This window comes from Pungitius pungitius, chromosome 11, assembly GCF_949316345.1.
Source record: "Pungitius pungitius chromosome 11, fPunPun2.1, whole genome shotgun sequence".
Classification (NCBI taxonomy): Eukaryota; Metazoa; Chordata; class Actinopteri; order Perciformes; family Gasterosteidae; genus Pungitius; species Pungitius pungitius.
Genome location: NC_084910.1, coordinates 6136490 through 6159892, shown reverse-complemented (window position 1 = coordinate 6159892; position 23403 = coordinate 6136490). Strand labels below are relative to the sequence as shown.

The window sequence follows — 23403 nt, the reverse complement described above, 5'->3', positions numbered from 1 at the left end:
TGATGCCTGTTTGTGGGTGTTGGTCAGCAGTTGGTTCTTCAGGTGACGTACCTCCTCTTCGGTCTAAAATGATGCAGCGTTATAAAACATCTACAGTCAGTAGGGGCTCAAAAGAGGCCCACAACAATTCCTTGATGAGCTTAAGTGCTTAAGTAATCTGCTCAATAGGAAGGGAAACTAGGTGACACTTAAGTTACCAACTAGCTGCTGTTACACAAATGCGGACGCGTGCACCTTTAATAGCCTGTCCTTTTAATAAAGTCCAATGAGCCCTGCTGACCGGCACAGCATTTTTTCATTCTTACAGTGTAAACGTTAAGTACAGCTGCTAAACATCCCATCGACAAAGAAATGGCATTTAATCCTGTTAGAACCTGAAAAAAAACTAGAAATCTAATTTCAAAATGAGTAGGCCTTTATCGGTTTAATCTTTTTTTCTTGAGGGAATCCGATGTTGGTTAGAATGTTTGAAAGCCCACAGATGCCGCTGGGCATTTCAGTTGACATTCACCTTCATTAGGTTAATGAATAACAGCAGGTTAGCATGCAAGGCTTTTAACACTGACAGGGATTTAACGCACAACCTTCTTTCTGATATTTCCAGAATTAGGCTACATTAGGCCACAACCAAAGAAACCAAATACTCTACAAAACAGGTTAATGCTGGATACAAGCTGACAACTGAGCAGCATATGCAGACAAAGATTAAGCAAAGCGGTAGTTCCATATGAGGAAGTAAAATGGTGGAGAGCAGCGTAATTATTTCCAGTGAAAAGTCACATTTAAGAGGTTATGCAAATGACTGGTTGCAAAACTGCTTTTTTCAATTCATCTTAACATCTTAGTGTCTGTATGAGATGCCTCCTGTCCTTAAAGTGCCAGTACGGCTTTTACTAGTCTCATAAAGCGTGTGTCATGGATACCATTGCAGCTCCACTAATACAGATTTTTAACAATCAGTGTGTGTGTGTCCTTCTCCCCACATGCACACTCACCTGCACAATCTCCAGCATCTCGGCTTTGCTGATGTACCCGTTTCCGTCAAGATCGTACATGCTGAATGCCCATTTCAGCTTCTGCTCCAGCTTGCCGCGCGAAGTCACGCTCAGCGCGATGATAAACTCCCGAAAGTCTATTGTCCCGTCGCCGTTGGCATCGAACGTGCGGAAGACGTGCTCGGCGAACTTGGAGGCGTCACCGTAAGGGAAGAAGTTCCCGTAGATCTTCTTGAACTCCTCCATGGAGAGGTTCCCGCTGGGGCAGTCCCTCAGGAAGCCCTTGTACCACTCCTGGATCTCATGTTCGGTGAAGTCGGTGCTTTCCAGGAGGTCCTGCATCACCTCGGGGCGGAGCTTGCTGTTTTGCTTCCCCATGTCTGTCCGTCCTGTCGGTCACTCGGCTCTCAGCTGGGGGACAGAGGGAGGTGAAGTTGTTAGGATGGAGTAAACACAGTTTACAGAGCAATATAGTACTAAGGGATTTATTGCGTCACAACAGACAAACTGAGAAGAAGAACATCTGCTCATGAGACATGATTGTAATGTATAGACCTTCGACCCTACAATAATTACTTGCTGAATTCTATCAAGATGTTTCAGAGGGATTTCATCCGAACATGTCATATATGAGTAAAAATAAACTTCCTTTGGGAGCTACGATTGCAGAATTAGCACAAGAAAGAGTATCCCGGGAGAGCCCTGTACTTTTGTCTGATTTTTGATGTAATCCACACCACAAAGGTTTGTGGCCCACGATCAGTGCTCAATGGGTCCGTTTTGAAGGCATTGAGAGTTCCAGTGGTAGGCGTGCATGGAAAGGCCTTATTTTGTTTTGTCGTAATACAGTATTTCTGAATGCGTGCATTCATCTTCGGATAGAACTCATCAGCAGTCGGCTATTTAAAAATGAACGGTCAGTGACTGCTGCTGTGTCCTCGAGTGGCTTCAACAATTTATTTTTCAAACGTCATGCTTATCAGGTCGAAAAGCCGTCCCAATTTACAAAATATTTGAACTTTCCATGGAAAAAACAGCAGTGTGTACTCCAAGTACACACAATAGCATATGCCCAGTAAGGCGTTGATTGGTCTATAAAATATCTGTTCCGCTGCACTGGGAGGAAAAGGTGGTGCAGCCGAATTATATTGAAGCCGAGCCTCTCAACAATCAACATTCGGACTCATTACTTCACACGGTTTCTTTATCCTCTTCCTGGAACTAGCGCATTAGTGTTTGTCACATAGATCTTTATGAACAGGATAAAGCTCTATAATCCATGTTTGCAGTCAATTTTAATGTCATAAAAGATGTAATAAAACCCCCTCCGGGAAAAGACATTGAGCCTAATGCATCACATGTTGCTAATGAGGGACCAGAAACCAGTGAATGTTTTACAGATTCATCGTTCGAGTTGGATAATGTCACTTTTTATCACATCATCTTTGTGATGTGATAAAAAGTGACATTATTTGTTACAAAAAAAACAATCCTGTGATTGGCTGCTGTTTAGACTGAGAAATATGGCAGCGTGAATGGAAGTTCAAAGTACTATATTTCGAAATGAAAATAAAAAACATATTTCAATATACCAAGTGTCAAGGTTAAATAAGATAGAGGTGGGCAGACAAAAGGGACAAGGGATAAGAAAAGTGTCTGCTTTGTATCTGTTGATGACACAAACAGGAACTGGCGGCTCCTCATCTCGTTTTTCCCCTTAATACATTAAGCGTGCAGTTTCTGTGTACATGTTAGTATCCACATGCTCATATTTTAACATCTTTTCTCATAATTACAATAAAACTATAATAAGAACCAGACATGTCTGAAGCGACTGCAGTCACTTCCCAAACATTTCTTTCTTCTTGTATGTGTCCATAAAATGGCCTTCGCTTTGCCAAGGCACCGGAAATGATTCACTTCTGTACTAAAAACCCACGGCAAGAACTAATGAATACAACTGCTTCATCAGAAATGACAACAGCGGCTGAAAGTTTCTTTCACGCCGGTGTCTAGTCGATGACTACCATCTCATGGAGGAATGAGAAAACAAGTCACTACACAGGTCACATGTCTCTACGGTGTCTAGTCGATGACTACCATCTCATAGAGGAATGAGAAAACAAGTCACTACACAGGTCACATGTCTCTACGGTGTCTAGTCGATGACTACAATCTCATAAAGAGGAATGAGAAAACAAGTCACTACACAGGTCACATGTCACTACGGTGTCTAGTCGATGACTACCATCTCATAAAGAGGAATGAGAAAACAAGTCACTACACAGGTCACATGTCACTACGGTGTCTAGTCGATGACTACAATCTCATAAAGAGGAATGAGAAAACAAGTCACTACACAGGTCACATGTCACTACGGTGTCTAGTCGATGACTACCATCTCATAAAGAGGAATGAGAAAACAAGTAACTACACAGGTCACATGTCACTACGGTGTCTAGTCGATGACTACAATCTCATAAAGAGGAATGAGAAAACAAGTCACTACACAGGTCACATGTCACTACGGTGTCTAGTCGATGACTACCATCTCATAAAGAGGAATGAGAAAACAAGTTACTACACAGGTCACATGTCACTACGGTGTCTAGTTGATGACTACAATCTCATAAAGAGGAATGAGAAAACAAGTCACTACACAGGTCACATGTCACTACTGTGTCTAGTCGATGACTACAATCTCATAAAGAGGAATGAGAAAACAAGTTACTACACAGGTCATATGTCACTACGGTGTCTAGTCGATGACTACCATCTCATAAAGAGGAATGAGAAAACAAGTTACTACACAGTTCACATGTCACTACGGTGTCTAGTCGATGACTACAATCTCATAAAGAGGAATGAGGAAACAAGTTACTACACAGTTCACATGTCACTACGGTGTCTAGTCGATGACTACAATCTCATAAAGAGGAATGAGGAAACAAGTTACTACACAGGTCACATGTCACTACGATGTCTAGTCGATGACTACCATCTCATAAAGAGGAATGAGAAAACAAGTAACTACACAGGTCACATGTCACTACGGTGTCAGCATGCAGTTCGGTGTTGTCACAATTATTAGTATTGAAAATTGTTTTTGTGTCACAAACTATTGTGTTGTAGTGTTTTACTCTGATAAAGAGTGTTAGTTGTGGGCTATTCATTGTTGTAATAAAGTTATAACCATGACAAGTAGCGCTGACTGCTGACTGTTACTTGGAGGTCGCAATCTGTTATGTTTGTAACCAAACGTAGTGCGAGGCAGCAACCAAAATGTGACAATTAACTTTGATTGGGGGAAAACACACGGAAACCCCCAGAGCGGATAACCCCGGGGTAGTGAACTGTCAATCACCGTAGCCCCGCCCTCAAGCAATACCTACTTTATAATCTCTTTGTCTCTAAATGGACCATCATGTACTAAATAAACATCATGCTGCACAGAAGACTTGAAACTAGAGATTGAGAGCATAAACCCATATTTACAATGTTTACTTAGGAAAGAAACCAAGAGAGAAGTAGAGTAATTTCCTCTGAGACAAACAAATATATAGTGATAAATGTAAGGAGTTGTTATTGTTATTAAAATAATACACCAAAGATTGTACAACAAGTTCTTTAAAATGGAATCCAGAGGTGAAATTAATAGATGGCTCAGTCAGAAAAGTGAAAAAGGGCCCTCTAAGTTTCTCAAGTCTAAGGTGATGTCTAAATAACATGTTTGTCAGCCCGGATTGGGATTCTGCTTTGATACTGATATCGCAATAGCACAGTTTTGGCCACAACTAGTCCTCTCATGCAAGATTGTGTAATGGCATAACTGCAGGGGATGATTGAGTAAGTAAAAGCACCTCTTGACTTCATGCCATTTACCATTTACTCTAACTGCTGTCTGCCGCTGCTTTAGAGCGACGACACCTCACTCTTTTCTAATGAGATCCAGGACCATGACTCGGTCCAGCGCTACAACAGAAGATCTCTCGCTCACGAAGCTGTGGTTCCTGACCCACAATGACCCTTCGCCTGTTACGTTACACTCCATTTCCAGTCTGCACACATAACACAGCGGTGAAACCACTCTGATGCTCTTAATGACATGTTCAGCCAACTGCAAACCCACCAAAGTGGTGACACGGATTTCTGTATTTATCAGATGGTAAGGGGATAAATTAGGCACAAGGAAGGCATGCAACATGGACCGAAATATTAAGATGTTTGCGCTGTGCTCGTACAATGAATTCACAAGTGAGCACAGCAGAGGACGTACGTACATACATACATACTATTTGACAGCTGAGTCTAAAATGAATCCGCACTGGTGAGTGACAAGGTAAACGGTGTCATAGCATTATCGTAGCGACGGAGAGCTCAGATGGGAAAATTGGAATATCAATATCAATCATTGGTAGGCACTAAGGTTACTTAGCTCCTAGTGCTGGAGGAGGAACAACTTGATGTCTTCCTTCAGGACATTCAATTCACATTCAATTTATAAGAAGCTAAACACGACACACACACACACCCACCCACACACACCTACATGTAAAACAATACCTATGTAAAATACACAACAAAAGACTAGGACTGTGACAATGTTAATGTTGTGTATGAACCTCTCATTCACTGATAGGAGAGAGGTGAGGGGACTGAAGCAGTGAGAGAAACATATAGCAGAATGAAGAACAAGACGTTTCATCTCTTACCGTTTTCAGATGTCCTCAATCCCACTCACATTATCCCATTCATAAACTCCTCCTCCATGCCTGGCCTCATTTCCATACCTTTCATAATATTTCATCCTACACAGGGACAACTTGCTCTCTTATGAAGCGATTTTGCTGCAGTTACCATAGTAACATACGGCAAAATTTCACAGCCATTGATGAGCTTCCTGGCTGAGATTACACAACTACTCATACACAACTACACGGACCACTTAAATCCACACAATCAGAGACTGTGATGTGTATCTGCATAAATAAAAGTATGCACAAGATGGCAGGTTTAGAAAAACAAGTACAGTACAAACAAATAAGTCAAACTCTTTTGATAATGCCCTTTTCAGCCCCGGCTGTCCCTTTTTCATAAACCAATGAGTTGCAGAGGGGGAAAAAGGGCTTATGGTCCAGCTGCAGTACATTCCTGCTGAAAAGGAATTTCAGAAGCAGAAGAGCAGCAGAAAGACTGTGGATGTCCGAGTAGTTGGGGTGAAAGTGTTAACAATCCAGTTAACTGAATATTTGAATAGGAAAAGGAGGAGTCCACAGCGAACAATGAAAACTTTAGAACAATAGCCGTCTCCCAATTGATGGGCCCAGTCCATTGAGCTCTGTATTTTAGACCCAGATCTGTTCAAAGGTCCCTTTCAAATGTGTCTAACAAGTGAATCTTAATCAAATGAATATGAGCTCGTTCAGTCCCAACGGATAGCCAACAAAAAGGTGTCTCATTAATATTGGTGTCCGAACAAAAAACATCTCATGGGTAAAAGCAAAGAGCTGTCGCAAGACCGTTGCAACCTTATTGTTGCGAATTTACTGATGGCATTGGTTACAGAAAGATGTCAAAACTTCTGCATGTTCCAGTGATCACTGCTGAGGCCATAATCCGGAAGTGTAATGAACATTATGTCACCATAAACCGGCCAAAACCAGGTGCGTCTTGCAAGAGTCCAAGAGCCAAGGACCACTTGTGGAGAGCTTCATAAAAAGGAATCAGCAGGTAAAATTGTTTCAAAGAAAACAATAAGGAAGCCATGGGCTGTGTGTAAGCTCAGCAAGTCTCCATGATGAAAAAAAAGCATGCTGAAGCTCATTTAGAGTTTGCTGTACAACATTTAGACAAACCTGTGATATAGTGAGAATATAGGCTGGTCAGATGAGAGCTTAGGATGCCATAATACACACCATGTTAGTGCCCACAGAACCTGTATGTATGTATGTATATTACTTGGGTTGTCACTGACATCCGGCGAAAATGTCATGTTAACAGCACCTTTGGAAATATATTTACTGAAAGAAATGGTGACGTGTTTAATACTATTTACCCGCTTTAAGTAGAGCTCTTTACTATGGAAAGCTTCCTTTCATTTCCAGGGAAACCTTTTCATAACTGGTTGTGAATACATCATATGTAGCGCCTCTGTTGTGTCTAGTCCAGTTGAGCCAAAGCATCCATGTAAGGAGAGACAATATGTGCATGAACAGAATTCAACTTTATTGATTGGGTTCATCTCTCTACCGCCTGTAGTTCTTAATGGAAACCCAAATGGTGATGCTAAATATGCACTGGGAAAACCGAAGCCGTTTGGGAAGTAAACCCAGAGTAACATGAGCGCTTACCACACCAAGGGAATAATGCACAACAACAAAATCTGAATGCAATACATTTGTTTTTGTTCTTTGTGCATCAAACAACGGACATCAGCTACAACAGAGACAGGGAAGGACGAAGACGCACGCATGCAAAATTAGAAATTAAAATAAAATGAAAAAAGCCCATATAAACCCACATCCTGTGCCAACAGGAAAACCCTGAGACAATTTGAGCCATTCTAAACGTCACACTCTTTTATGATTGGAGTACAGTCCGAGTGACACAATGCTGGCTTTTCACCCATCAAAATGTTGAGCTAAAATCCGCCTGCAATGTGTTTTGGTTCCAAACAGCAGAGAGAATCTCTCCCCTCACACTTCCTGACAATGCTCTGGCACTGGGGTGCAAGGCGGTGGGGGGGGGGCGATACAGAGACAGGCACTGGCAGACGGCCAGGCAGGAGCGGCAGGGTTTGTGATGGGTTTGTACTACTTGGACTAGAGCCAATTTTTCAAGGCTGTAACTCCTTGATTCGTCCCTCTTTTTCTGCAGAAAAGCTGATGACACTTTTGCAAACCCATCAGCACCAAATCCGAGACGGCAGACCAACGGCGATTCAATAATTGTTGGATTGAGTGCAGGTGATTAGCGAGACGCTCCCCACAATCAATATTTTCAACCATGTTACAGTAAAATGGCCTCCATAGCTTTCATCAGGTTGCAATGGCAACCGACTTAATAGGAGGGAAGGGAGGGGCACTACTATCAGTGCTTATCGATTCAGGAGTAAGAGTGAAACAATGAGGAGCACAAGATGACACTCTTGTGTGTCATTTTCATGATCAACTTTGTCACTGTGACTTCAAAACTGTGTTATTAAATAACAATGATACATCATCATCTTTCTGTTCATTCTGGATTGTGTGCAAGCATTTGATTTAGCAGTATGTAAAGGTCCAGGATCCATGGAGAAACGTTCTCAGGTAAGTCCCTTATGATAACAAGGTTGGTGGACTGTTGTGATAATTCTTGGGTTGGATTCCTAAAAGGTCCTTCTTCACTTTCACTTTGTCCAGCAGAAAAGTACCACCGCCTTTATCTAATTTGTTCTGGGATCCTAAATGAAGGTCTGTGTCTGCCTGACATTGGACCTGTCTAATTGGTCGGATGACTAACTCATGGGATCCAACATGGGGGGAACATAATAAATATGAATTCTAGTTATTATGGTTTTGTGTATTGGACTGTTTGCTTAAGCCTAACCGGCAGTTTTGCAATTTTGCTGTAGCTAGGAAATTTACAATACATTATAAATTACCACTCAAAATGATTTATCAATTTAATTAGGAGTCAAAGGCAAAAGAGGCATAGGCCTCCTCTGTCAGCTACAAAGGATAATTGTTGCTAGCAGAATTGATAAACAATCAATGAACTACAGTGACCCTTTTTATAATGCAAAGACGTAGAGACGCCGTATACGGTCACATGCAAAAAGTACACATGGATTATTTTGAGTATTTTGAGCAAAAGACATAAAAGAAGCATGGATATGTACTGCATCTTAAAGATAGTTGTAGTATGTAGGTGTACATATATATAATATATATACATATATAAGCACACATGACAATGCTGTTTGAAATACCCCTTAACTTGGAAGTTTACTTGGAAGTTAACTTTATGCCTTTCAATAACGTTTATGAATTTCTTTTGTTAGGATTTGGATTTAAAAATGTAAACCACTATTCAACCACTTGATGTACTTTGTTTCAGTCTTATAATCCCCATGCATATCCCTTCAATGTCTGGAGAAATGTTGAGACACGCATGCCGTGTCTCGGCACAGTACACTATGACTGAAATATTGTTGTTCAATGTTCAAGGAGTTTAGCAGAGGCCATTGATTCATCAACTATATGGGTATGGAATAAATCTGAAGTAAATATCAATTTCCAGGGAGAATGAATGAGAACCCAGAATTAACAAATCAAAACTGTTAACTAGAAATGCAGCTTGCAGTCTGTTTTTTGGTTTGATATTTTAAAAGCTTATTTTTCCATAAAAATTGATGACTGATGATTAAAAAAATAACTGCCTTCCACTCAATGACACCCTCTGCACACAAATTGCAATCAGCATTGGGAAAGCTGGGGTGGGATGACTGTACAACTATAAGTTCGACAAATGTTTGCTAAGAGACTATAAGAGCAGCTGGAGAATGAATGCAAGTTACGAAATAAGGATACATGTCCTTACTTTGTAACAGTGGTCGCCTTATGAGACATCCAGCCGTGAGGGTGAGGACAAAAGACACAATTTGAATTGGAAAGAGATTGAGGCTGGAGATGGTTCTGATTGAAGAATGTCTCCGGGGATGCAACAAAGCTCGCCCTGCTTCCTGTGGTCAAGGAAAATATAGAAGCAGGATATGACAGGACGGAAAATAACAAACAGAGTGGGAGTTACATTCCAGTCGAGGTCAGGGGTCAGGATAAACCCAGGGACATGGCATGTGATCAGTAGTGAAAATGTTCTGGAGGGTTAAAGTTTCCCTTCAGACGTGTTTGAAAGTGTGACAAAATTCTGCTATGATTCACAGTTTATTGCCCACTGTTCCCCCAAAACCAACCTAGGGCTCTCATTGAGAGAATCAGCCATATGATGCATGAACGTCAGTTAGATACAGAAGCAGACAACACATCTGCTGCAGGAGAGGATTGTGAAAACACTCCTGGAGCACAGGTACATTCATTTATTGTAGTGCAGGCCAGATATTATATACGACCTAAACACAGAAAACCTAAAGGACCCATTTTATCCCCATTTCACCACAAGTTGAAATGGGTCTTAATGAAATGTATCTAACATACTTTGGTCAAAACACAACAAGGATCATTCAAAACAGCGCCCTTTTTACCTTGTCTTATACATCCCTCCACAGAGTGACCTGTTTTGAGGGCCTGTTCCTTTAAATGCTAATGCTTTAATTAAAATTCTTTTATTAAATTAACGTGTAGAAGCACTAAAAAAGTGGGATTTTCCTAATATGTCCCCTTTAAGGTGACTTAATAGACAGTTTGGTACTCGGGTGTGAATGAGTCATTTCCTGTGTTGTATCAAGGAAAGTAACAATCTGTATCTGATTGACAGAAGTTGTTTTGCTGCTCTTATCAGAGCTTAATTCAGAACTTTAATTTGATCTACAGTCAGGTCTGTTTTCACATGTTCCGCTTGAAGTGTGTATTACTTTTATTGTGAAAATCATCATCACAGTGAAGCTTTGTGTTTAATTGAGCAGCCTCACTACCAGATAATTATAGGGGCATTGCAACGTCCTGAAATATTAATACAAAAAATATTGATAACCTGGAAATAATGCAAAATATGATCATATCATGTTGAATTTGCTATTAGTGAGTTCTGAAGACAGCAGTGGAGCCTTAAACCCAACCCTCCCCCTCTCCAGAGTCAGAGTTCACACACATTGTAGAATGACTAAAGAGGAAGTCCCACTCACTGTGTAGACAACTAATCACTGAGGAGGAAAGTGTTTCATAAACAGCGAAGGAAAGTCCTCACACAGCATTTGTCACATGTGTGCCAAAGATATTCAGAAGCCACTAGGCACTAAGCTGCCTTGGCTTATACAGCACCTTTGTCTGCATTGAGAACAGCTGGCACAACAACACACTAGTGCACAAACACATCCAAACAATCTGTATATGTGTGATCTTTAAGTGACACTCCCCCCCCCCCGGTGAGATCCCTGCAGTCACTGAGCAACTCAAGATACTTATTTATATATTTGATGGATTTTATCTTATTTATTATGAACTGCTTGATTGTACTTTGTAAATCTCCTGTGTGTATTGTTAAGAACTTTGTAACTTTGTTTTGAAAGGTGCTATATAAATAAGTTATTATTATGCTTCTTCTCAATGTGAAAGATAATGTCAACAAAGATTGGATATCATTTGCTATTTACACATTTCATCATTTCGTTCTCCTTCTCTTTTGAATATCTTTAATGCCAATGCATACTATTTCTGCTCAACTACAAATCGTCCAATAGCAATTCCACCCAAAGATCCTGCTTGATATTTCTGAGTGAACGCTGTCCACCATCAAATGATGGTCTTCATGCCATCCATCTGGCTGGATCTGAATGACTATACAGGCTTGAGGAAATGCTTTTGCAAGGAATATTAGGAATATTACTTTAATCAGACAGAGAGGCTGAAACATGCTCGGTATTCTTGCAAAAATAGAAGCAGCGTAAAGGACAGGGCGTTTACAAACTCTCAGTTAAGGACTGTATTCATATAGTTTTCATTAACAACATTTACAGCTCCCTATGTTCAAAAGATTTAAAATCCATCTTCCTTTTATCTGTGCAAAAAAAGAGCCAAATATGCCTATGTTAAATTGCATCTTAAATGTCTGTTAGTTGCGGATCAAAAAGAGATGAACCGCAACTATTGAGTTTGTAAAGGCACACTGATGTTGATCGTCTTCTGATCCTCTGACAGAGTGGTGACGTGTGCTGTGGTGACTCAAATGCTCAGAAACGGCAGCAGGGGAGCTTTGTCCCATCAACAAGTCAAAACTGGAAAGCAACAGCTCACTCTTTTGTCTCTTGTGTTCAGTGCGACACGACGATGTGTGTGAATTTCTCTCCAATGCTATAAATAGAACATCTGTTTCCCATACTAATGCCTTTGGGCCAAGATTACCCTCTAGTTGGGGGCCATTTCTCACAGACACTCTACACCTCATTGGGGCTGCATGACCTAAGACCCCCCTCAAAAAAAGAGACCTATTGGAGAGTGACAAAGGCCAGGCTGACCAGCTGGCCCTCTCTGCAAGCTCTCACTCATCTTTGTGTATTACAGAGATGAAAACTCTCCAAGGGGTAGAGGTTCACATCATTTATATGCCGATCTTCTGGGTGATATTCCCCATCTTTTCTATCATTTCCGGTTTCAACTCAATTAAACTACTCCTAAAGAAATGGTCAAAGCGCAAAGTATGTCCCATTTCTTTTTTCCTCTTTACTTAAGAGTCTCATGCCAGATGCTGGAGGCCACGCTGGCCCCTTTCCAATACATCAATTTTTCCAGGAATAATGCCTATGACAGCAGCATAACAAGTTTAACATAAAAGAACATACAACATGCTGAATTGAAGCTCATCCTTCCCTTTTTTAAAAAGTGTTGGGTAAAGGGTGAATTCTGCGGCGTGCCAATGATTCACACACTTGCTCTCACAAGTGGAGAGTGCAAGATCAACGATTGCTCAGCTTGACCCGCTGCTGTGTGTTTTATCCCATGCCTCCATTTCTGTTGCTGTTTGTTGGATTGATCACAGAGGCGTACAGAGCCATGTTTCCTCTTCCAGAATCGCATGAGTCATCCATCTCTTGGAGTGGTGCTCCGACCGTCAGAGAGTAGCTGTACACTCCAACCAGCACCACGCCTCGGCAGACAGCTGTGCTTGTGTTCAAAGTGTCTTTCTGACCTTTGTGGTAATTGCAGATAAAGTAGTGAAAGATGTCGCAGCCCTCTGAGCACAGTTGCCACAGTGACCGACATTTCTACACTTCAGTCAAACAAGTGTTACACCAGCGTCAGGGATGCTGGGGATTCACGGAGCCCAAACATTTTGAGATTCAAGTGCAGCATACCCTCTGACAAACTAATCTAGCCGAGGGCCATTGGCCTCGCTGAATGTGCATTAATGTAAAATGGCACAGTAGGTGTCACAGAGTTCTCAAACCCTGTGCGTCACGTACCACAAGTTGTGCTACACAAACCTATGAATTATACCAGGAAACTTCAGTTTCCCTCCTTTAGGCATGAATGAGTAGAGGATGTTAGTGCGTTGCCCTTGACGACTTTGACAGACATTGGGCATCTTAAACAATCACTTTTTTATAAGAGGAATCCAGTCAGCAGAAAGATCCAACTGCCTCTTGAGTGTGTGCCTCTTCTCTTATCTCCGGACATCTTTCTCACTTCAAACTTTCCATTTTCCTCAGTATCTGTCTCCCCTGCTGGCTCTGGTCGTAAATCAACACTTACATAAACTGCCTTCAAGTTGGTTTCCACCAGTGTTACATGAGACTCCCCTAAGTACCGAGCAGGAAGTTATAGAAGCCTGCGTGGTTCAGATGGTTCCGCTCAGCTGGTGTAGCAGAATAAAACCGTTTCCACCAGCTTTTCTTCTCTTTTAAAGCAGACGAGGCGACAACACATCAAATACAGGTACTACGTCTCTATGGGCTCCATAGTAGGAGTCAACTTTCTCCAAGATACAACTATCTGTAACCAATTTAGAATTTTATTTAAAAACACAATGCAAGACTGCCTTCCCATTTGTTTCACAAGGAAACTCCTGTTGGCACAGAAATAATCTGCAGTCATGTGTAGAACAGACACACACACAGAGTTGCTCTTACAGAGACATGCACTGCAACCTGAGAGGCACAGATGCTCTATGTGCAAAGTATTACTTATGTATTAGTATTTCAGTACCCTAAAAGGTAGTGGTGATGTCTCCTTCCTGGTTTGAAATGCTGCATCACAGTAAAGTGGGGGCGTTCTCATACCGGAATGTCTTGGTTGTTTTATTTTGCCTTTGCCCACAAAACAAATTGCAATAAATACATCCAACGGATCCAGCTATCTCATTCAGTTCAAACGGATATCTGATATCAGTATATTGGTGCCTCTTTATCAGCAACAGGAAGTGCTACTTTGGCTTTTACGAAAAAAGCAACTCCAAAAGGCTACTGGTTGTGAAGACATTAATGAGCTCAACTCTGCAGTATTTCTATATCAATCTATGCTATACAGAGGTGTGTGATGTGATGCATCACGTCTGTAGGGTGCTTCTGCCCCTTTAAGAGGGTTTCATATGATCCATTCGCAGAGAGAAAAGCTGGATCAGAGACAGACCTGAGTCCGGTGTGTGTTCTGTGCAAATGAAAGCCAGCCAACTAAATGAGCAAATACCATGGTAACCAACATGTCGCTGCACTCAGTCATCGCCGCTCACACATGAGTTAGTGTGAAATAAACGATTTGAAGAATCAAATACAATTTCAAACGGCGTTTTCAAATCACCTGTTCCCAGCCTTCAAGTACCAGTTTAATGTTAATTTGACATGAAATGAACATTACATCCTGTCAGGAGGTGCAGAGTTTACATCAAGCAAGTTGTAACAACTTAGATTGTTTTACATTTGCCCCCCTCAAGCTGTCTTGAAAAAAAAAAAAATCTTACAGCACAGCATGCTTGCACACAGACACACACAGACACACACACACACACGTCAGGAGAATTCTCCATTGCTGGAGGATGTCAGATAAAGCTACTGGCCGTATGCTAGAGATGTGTGTGTGTGTGTGTGTGTGTGTGTGCATACGTAGCAGTGGCTCTTTTTCAGGGAATATGCTGCCAACCTACCCAGCTTAAAACACACATTCATCACATGAGAGTATGCTTGTGCACAAACATAAAGTACAATTTCACTCAATGGACATGAGGAGATAGCTGAACTCAAAATATTCACGCAGCTCATTTTACAAAAAGGAAGGGACACATCTAAATGATGATGCACCCTCAGGCTTACACGACATTTGGAACTACTTGACGTGCACCGACGGATGACCAATATGAGCTTTAAAGCACTATTTCCCACTCATTCTGTATTCTTTTAAATTGTAAAAGGTGGTATTAATCAATGACGTTTGGTAGCCTACAATGATCAACAATATGAATATTATATATATATACACACACACACACACACACACACACACACAAACATTACATAAGGGAAGCGATGGTGCTCATTTATTTGGGGTTCTACGAAAAGGACAAATATCTTGAGGAGGCATTTCCGATTACGTCATGAAAGCAAGAGACTTGGCCATTCAGGGTAGATGAGTGCATGATCACGACTTCTGCACAGCTCCTCTACGTCCGTTGTGTATTTGTCTTCAACTCGCCTGATGCTATCCACCAGTGGGTGCAAACAAATAGGCCATGCAAGGTATTATGTGACAACTAACCCTAACTCTAAATCCAGTCCAATCGGCACGCCAAATGCAAATTGGTGCCCTAATCTTAGCATTTAATTGGATAGAGTTGGTAAATATCTGCGACTGGAATACTTCACGGTGACAAAGACCTGTTACATGCTCTTGGCTCGTCTCTGCTTCATTAGGTTGGGGGAGGGAGGCACCGCTGAGGAGGGGATGAGAGGGAGGGATAGTCTCATGGCAGATGAGTAGCAGAGAAGTAGAGGAGGAGGAGGAGGAGGAGGAGGGTGTGGAACATCGAAGAGGAGAGCCAAACCACTTGTTATGCACATTTCCCTTTTCTTTCCACCCGATTTGGGTTACAAGTGGGCTGACATGCTATTGTGTGAGGCACGCAGGGAGGTGTATATGTGTGTGTGTGTGTGTGTGTGTGTGTCTGTGCAGAGGAATTAGGAGGGTGGGCGACACTGGTCCAGAAAATTCTAATCTAATCTAATATCTAAAATTGAATAATAAGCTTATCTCACCACATTACTACATTTCTTCAGAAATTCAGTAAATCTGTTGAGAATACACAATACAAGCTACATTTTTGCAGAACATACATTCAAGGCTCCCCCAGCCCCCCAGGTGGCAGCTGCTATGCCCCCACCCCCACCCCTGACTCTCTGGCAGAGCCAGCAGCTCCGGCCCACACTGCTGCCTCTAACATTAGCAAAGCTATGAGAAGAATAGCTATGTGGAGATGCCCATCACTACCAACCGCATACATAACACACGGCCCCCGTAATGAACAAACTCCCTCTCTCTATCACACACTCACTTCCTGCAGGGGGGTTGAAAGCCGATTTGGTGTGAGCAAAGAAGGCAACTGGTCCTCATGATCCCACCCTGATCAAGGATCTCTTTCTAAAACCACAAACATCATGCTGCGTTTTCAGGAGTTCTTGGACTTTAAAGTTTAGCTACAAATGAGTTTTCCAATAATCCCTCTCCGCCACAGAACTCATTTACAAAGCAACTCAAACTCTTCTCCTTACATCCAGCTTCCACTTGACTGCACAGCCCCACGGGAGGCAACCCCTGCACGCTAATGCACACAATTCACGCACAAAGAGAAAACACAGGAAACCCACTCACTCACTTCGTAGCGATGCGGAAGACGTTCAGCAGTCCATCGCCCAGAACTCTCTCTGAAGACAAGTTTGGGGAAGCCTGTGGCAGCAGCACAAAAACAAAGCAATGGGCGAAGGAAAGCAGAAAGCAACAAAGATGAGAGCGACAGAGAATGAGACGGAGGGGGTGAAAGAAAAGCGGAGGAAGGGGGGAGGAGGAGAGGACAGACTGAGTGACTGAGACGGAGTTAGCGCTGGCTGACAGAGACTCCTTCTCTGAGCCACAGCACACTCACTAACTGGCCCCTCCGCCTGCCTGCCCGCCAGCTTGACGTCAGAGCAGTCACATGACCTCGCTCTGGTCTGGAGGGGAAATGAAAGGGGGCGGGGGGTCGAGGGAGAAACGGAGAAGCCTGTGTTGCCGTGGTAACAGGCACACAGCACAGACATGATTTTCAATAGGTCATTCCAAAAGCTCTTACATAGAGAGAAGCTGACAAAAGACGAGCTCAGCGCCGCATGCGCACTAATGAAGAGAAGATGAGCGGTTCACAGGGAATATGAAATGGCCTTTCAAGGAATGTGCACCACAATTACTTTTTAACTTGTGCTTTGACTCCTTGAACCCAGATTTGCAACATGTTCGTCTCTTTACACCCTTTCAAGCTTTTATCTGAGCCCTGACTCGCGGTACCTACAATAGACGTGTGGAAAAGTATTGATTCTGTGATCCATAATGATGATGGAACAAACTGTGTGAGACTTGGTCACTCTTGTTTCTCTTTTTCAATGATGTCACGCCACCACAACGCTGTCATGACATTTCAAAAAGGAAATAACAAAGGACATAAGAGCTTATGTTATAAGAACACAACTTTAGTTATTAGAAATGGACCTTCTTTCAATACCTGAAAAATATTTTATTCCTTCAGGAGTCCAGCGATTTGTTCAACACAAGACTAATAAAACTGGGAGTAGGAAGAAGAAATGAATAAGAATGAAATAACCTTCATTACTTTAGGGAAGTGGGGAATAGAGCAGCTGCAGTTTCCCTTCAGGGGAAGCGGCCCACCTCAACACAAGATCTGATATGAAATATAACTGTATGATTAACCGCCACTGGACAGTAGGTCTTGATGTGTCATTAGTAGACAAGAGACTAAACACAATGGCCTGAACTCGTTCAGGTACTGGAGCAGTATTTGGAACAGAGATGTCAGAAACCTTTAAACTTTCACTCAGTTACAGACTAATACTCAGGAAAACACGCCCGGTTGAATGGAACTCCGTGGGGCCCAGATGGGGGTGGGGCAGTGGGCAGGGTCACCCCAGCTACCCGCCCACCATGGCCCCCACTGGACTGCTGTTAGTAACGGTATGAAGAGCTGAGTGAGACGCACTTGGATAGAGACACAAAATGAAATGCCACACGGGCAGAGGTAAGTGCGGCGAAAATAAAGTAATTTGTAATAGTCTGCAGCTATATAGTATATGTACATATGTATTTACATACACCTGGGGGGGTAAGGCACAGGTAAGAGTGAAGAGAGGAACATAGCAAAGACATTAGATGATGAAAGACACTTAAATGAAAGTCTGCCAGGTGGGTAAATTGGTTGAGGAGTACATTTTATAGACCAAAGTCTGGGTTTTGGGGCACTAATGGGCTGACTGGTCATGACTGGTTTATAAAATAAGGCTTTGGAGAAACATTGTCGATCACATTCAAAAGACCGAGTTGTGTCAGTGTATCCTGTTTTGTAAGGGCAGCATTTGAAAATGTGCTGGGATTCTAGTGAACAATAAATGAAGGGTTGGGGGATGATGAAGTGGAAGTAGTGGTTGCCAAGGGATACATACGAAAAAAAGCAGAAGGCAGACAAAATATACGATACCCGATACTTTCGATATGATACCACTAATAAGATACTGGAATATCAATCTATGATAGTATTAAATAAAACATCTGTAAGCTTCCCTTTTTACCAGCTTGTTCCTGTCCAGCTTTTTGAACAGATCTTTTTTCACATGACTCTGTGAGTGACGGCTGCCTGGTGCAGGTGAGCTGGAAGCCCCGCCCACCCAGTCAATGCGTGCAGGCAGGCGGACAGGGAGCGGAACACTGAGCGCGCTCTGATTGCTGCTTTTTTAATGAAGTACCGGTACTAAAAATATTCAAAACCTCACCGTTATCAACGTAAGTGTACAGCGGTACCACCGGTACACTGTGCAACATTACACGGTGTACCGGTTCAAACGGTATAAGATCTCCTTACGGTGTGAATTTCTCACATACTGTTCATACCGGTGTTACACCATAACAACTGAAGTTGCTCTTCGCCAGGCGGCAGATTTTATGTTTACACGTCATCACAGAGCGCCCGATGCTGGTTGTCTTACGTGTGTTGAGATTGATCATGGTTATAACTTTATAACAATGAATAACCCACAACAAACACTTTCACAGGGTAAAACACCACAACAGCTTGTGACACATAAACATTTTGTAATACTAAGAATTGTATATTTATAAAAAATGTCCCCATCGAACTGCATGCTGGGTACAGCTCACAACAAGAAGTAACTCTGCTGCTACATGAAAACACAGAAAAGAGCGACACAGGAGAAACAACAAGAGACCAGAGATGCACCAACACAACATGTGCCCAAGAGGAGCTGTGTTTGTTTGGAGGGTTGTTGGAATTGGAAAATCCAACGTAAGTTATGTTAGATCTGAAAACTATTCATTGCAAAGTCTGTCGAGCCTCTGGTGGCAACACGGCAAGTTGGCCAGCAGCAGCAAACAGCTGTTCGGGTGAATTATTGTGTTTACTTGAAAAAGCAATACCGTGATACCGTCAGAATGTTTCTGAATACCGTGATTTGGATTTTTGACCATACCGTGCAGCCCTACTACCATTGTCCACTCCTCGCTGTATACGCATACGGACACAGACACATGCATATGTACGTCCGACTTTACTTTAATTTGACTCTAAATAGACCATCATTTACAAAAGCAACATTTCCCTTACCTGCAGGTTTCATGTTGGTACTGAAGGAACATCTAATCTAACCTTTTGAAAGGCCTTTTTACCCACTTTTAGACACTCTGCACAGCAGTTCTGTAGAAGCGCGCACACTCTTTCTATGTGTGTGTGTTTGAGTGTGTGTGTGTGTGTGTGTGTGTGTGGATTGGGATGTAAGGCGCGTAAGCGGCACTAGAGGAACTTCCTCCTGATGACTCAGGAAGCAACGGCATGGGCAGAAGAGAAAACAACTTCTCCTTCCAAGGCAAACCCTTCAGAAGTCGTTCCTTTGGGAGAGGAAACTCTCCACACATGGTGTCACTGTTCCATGCTCATTTCTAAATAACTCCATGTATTGCCTGCTGCAAAAAATCTGCTCAGTATGAAACAACCGACTGAATATCCTGTGTATTCAAAATGAGATACAGTTGAAGAGGGAAAACGGTTATTGGTCAGTGAGACTTAAAAGCTGAAGGCTGGACATGCATCAGAGAGACGTAATCTCAGCAGCTGGGCGGGAGGCCTTGCATAACAACAGATTATTATACAAGTGGATAATCAGCTGTGTGTGTGGGGAGGTGGGCAGAGCTCTTTATGAGGTTTGAGTGTCTTAACTAACAAATTGGCAAACACACAGAGGCATGTACACATCCACATATGATGATACCCCTAAAATGCCAGATGGCAGTGGTCTCATTAGTCATCCCAAGGAATTTCTGAGAAATAGTTTGAGAAAAACACACTCACTTCTGTATTTTTCAACCTGGTCTGACGACATTATGGAAAGAAGCCTTCCGTTGGTGGTAGAAAAGCTCTAGTATTGGATGCCCTCCTTTCCAAAGGGCCAATGGAATTGAGTTGGCTTGTTCCTCATACAGTGAATACGGTTTGTTTCCTGTTCTTTCTTCATATTTGAGAATTCTATATTGTAGAATTTTTCATGATATTGTGCGTAGAAAGGTTGCGGCTCCCCCTGATGCGACATATTTGTCTGGCTGGTGGGACTCACCTACAATCTAAGCTAATCCGTTTCTACTGATAACATGCCTTTGTAGATCATTATAAATCCAGCACAGTGGTCTTTAATTCCCCTTTCTTAATCTTTTGTTGATCAATATTTCATGTTCCCAATCTTTATGTTTATATTGAGAATTCCGCTGAGCAAGACTGAGTCTGATACCGTAACATAAAGATCTAATGAAACTAAATATGTAGTTTATATTGTGTCTAAACAACCTGAGCCTACAAAAAATGAAACACTTTGGATTTCCCAAATAGATTACAGCCATTGTATTGCTAAAAGCTAAATCCTGTGGATAGGTGTGTGAACAATGCCTTTTGTGTCTTGCCTTGTGTCACAGCACTGTCTGCGCATAAATAGTCTGTGTAGAAACTCATTTCACAATCTGGTGTGAAGGTCAACGAGTCCATATACACGGTGGGTGCAAGTCATTCTGCTGCTTTAGGGGAACTCTTTGAACCGTGGGGCTATCCTGTCAGGACAGAAACACAGAAAAGATGCAGCTCGCAGTGACCGGCATGATGGCGAGAAGGTGGTGTTGCGTAACTACATGTCTACTGCCAATTTCAACACACCCGGGAATCAGCAGAAAGATGGGAGTTCATCTCCCACAAACCATATGGTTACCAATATAACAATGAACAGTCACGAGAGGAGAGAAGAGGGGTGCACATCCACAAATGCAGCAGTGGAGGTCAATAGATACAGTTCAAGTACACTTTATTCATTTCTTGTGGGGTGACAATACAAGAAAGTTGGGATTTCACGTGATAATTGCAGATTTTGGAGCAGTTTTTGTCTAAATAAAAACTAAACTATCATCTAGATTCTAGATGATAGTAGTGAAGCAGAGCCAATGTTTAAGGAACGTTTAGGGCTTGTCGCCGAAATTGTTTAATGGAAGTCACTAAAACGTCTACTGTAGCAGTTCTGGGACACATAAGATGTTTAGCATGTTCCTTTAGCATCTTTAGTTTAGCACGGTAGCATTCTGAGGCTCTCTCATGTCTATTGTTAGCCATACTCGTATTATATCAATGCATATGACTTGATCTTTGATTTGTCTTCACAATCCACTGAGAGGAGCATTGGTTGTCTACTAAATTCCTTGTTATTGCTGGGGACGTGGGCAAATTGCAGATTGTATAACAAAGAAACCTTTTTTTGCACCCCCTTAGTGTCTCAAGAGTTACTCAATAGCATTACAACCCACTCCCTCCTGTGTGATTCAAATGCTATAAACAGAAAACCAGAACACAAGAACGGACGACCTGTCGGTGTCTTCGTGGCGAACGTCAGGGAGAGGATTAACCAGAGCCCACTGTGTCAGTCTCTCTCTTATCAGAAAGGAGCAGTTGGGAGTCGGGAGAAAGACACATAACCACCTCCTCCCCTATGAGTCATGCTCTAGTCACACACACACACACACCCACACACACACACGTACACGTGCATCAATAACATTGATACAGAAATAGAGCCGTTGTCTCTGCATATCGATGACTGTCTGCTGCCGTGGAGGGGATGGACAGATGGAGCTTGCCTATGAAATGTCAGCCTCAACTACTTCCTGTGAGTCACAGAGCTTTGGTCAACTTCGGAGAACCCCCTTTGCTTGTGAAAATGTTAATTAATATAAAAAAAACCTGATTGGATCTAGAATCAGTTTGACCACGCATGACTCGTCCGATAATACGGGTCACAACAGTCCAACCATTTTAGTAAAGTGACTCTACAATAGCCTTTTCTCCACCAACTCCACCAGAGGATCTCATTGAAACACAAAAAAACTCAAGCAGCTTCACTTCTGTTAACCACAGCGGGGAGATTAGCATGACCTCGGAGGGGAGGGGGGGGGAAGCTGGGCAGGCAAGCTTATGCTTCGTAAAAGCATCTACATAGTCATAGTATGGAATCAGATGATTCACCAGATAATAAGCTGTAAACTGCGTGTACACATGGGAATTCTCTAGAAATAGCCTTTTTCCGGGTGCAGCAGCATACCATACATTGAACATTTTTGATAAGACAAACAAACACCAGACAGAGAAGAAATGAGAATCCAAGACGCAGCTGTGACTCTCTTTTATCTGTTTCTAACATGCACACACCAGACCCACCTCTTATTCAGGGGTGGAAGTGTTACAGCAACAAAATCAAAAAAACTAATCCTGCAAAGATCCCATTTCAACAAGAATACACATCTGCTAACTTACGTCAACATAGCAGCGGTTAGATAACACCTCCAGGTTCTGTTTAGTAGTACCCTGTGACGTTTGGCAAAAGGAGGGCCATGTGACCATCCTTCAGCCACAAAAAGGAAATTCGAAATTATTATAGGTCCTGTATTACATATTGTCAATATTTTTGCTACATATATGCTTTTCTCCTCCATCTGGGGCCACAGAGAAATGACCCAGAAGAGGCGGGTCTCTATCTATGTCACAATCCAGCAGCCCCACCCTCCAGAAGCTGCTCATTACTTTTGGTCCCATTCCGACTCTTTCAAATGTGGTGGACAAATGCAGCGTTCCAGTCCGAGGACGCAGAGGACACATCTGACGTAGCCTTTGGGGCCCAGCGTATCGCACCATGCCAAGGGAGATTCAGTAGTGGAATTCACTGAAATATCTACCAATATAAAAGTTATTATATCATATATAACATATAACATCATAGTCTCAGAAATCACTGAAGTTATGTGATGTTGGTAACCGATGTTGTGTTTTTAAATAGACAGAATAAGTAAGAACAAACACCCCCCACCACCACCACCACCCCCCCCCCCCCTTCCTCCCCCAGGGTCCATAAACTGCTTCTTATGAACATCAATTAAATATATATGAACATTAATGTACCAAAATACCTTCATAA

At 42.3% G+C, this 23403-nt stretch overlaps 1 protein-coding gene across 7 annotated transcripts in view; it reads right to left on the bottom strand.

The window, feature by feature from the left end:
• Window positions 1-23403, bottom strand: part of LOC119197309 (neurocalcin-delta A) — a 48816-nt gene that overhangs the window by 8327 nt on the left and 17086 nt on the right. For 3 of the 7 annotated variants that reach the window (XM_037453513.2, XM_037453512.2, XM_037453516.2), the window contains 2 exons: window positions 16509-16579; window positions 996-1406 (listed from right to left, as the gene is read on the bottom strand). In XM_037453513.2, coding sequence (XP_037309410.1) covers window positions 996-1373 — 378 coding nt within the window. In that variant the 5' untranslated portion in view covers window positions 1374-1406; window positions 16509-16579. Of the gene's footprint in view, window positions 1-995; window positions 1407-16504; window positions 16798-23403 lie in introns of those variants that run through there. The other 4 variants (XM_037453518.2, XM_037453514.2, XM_037453515.2 and 1 more) reach the window with 3 other exon arrangements.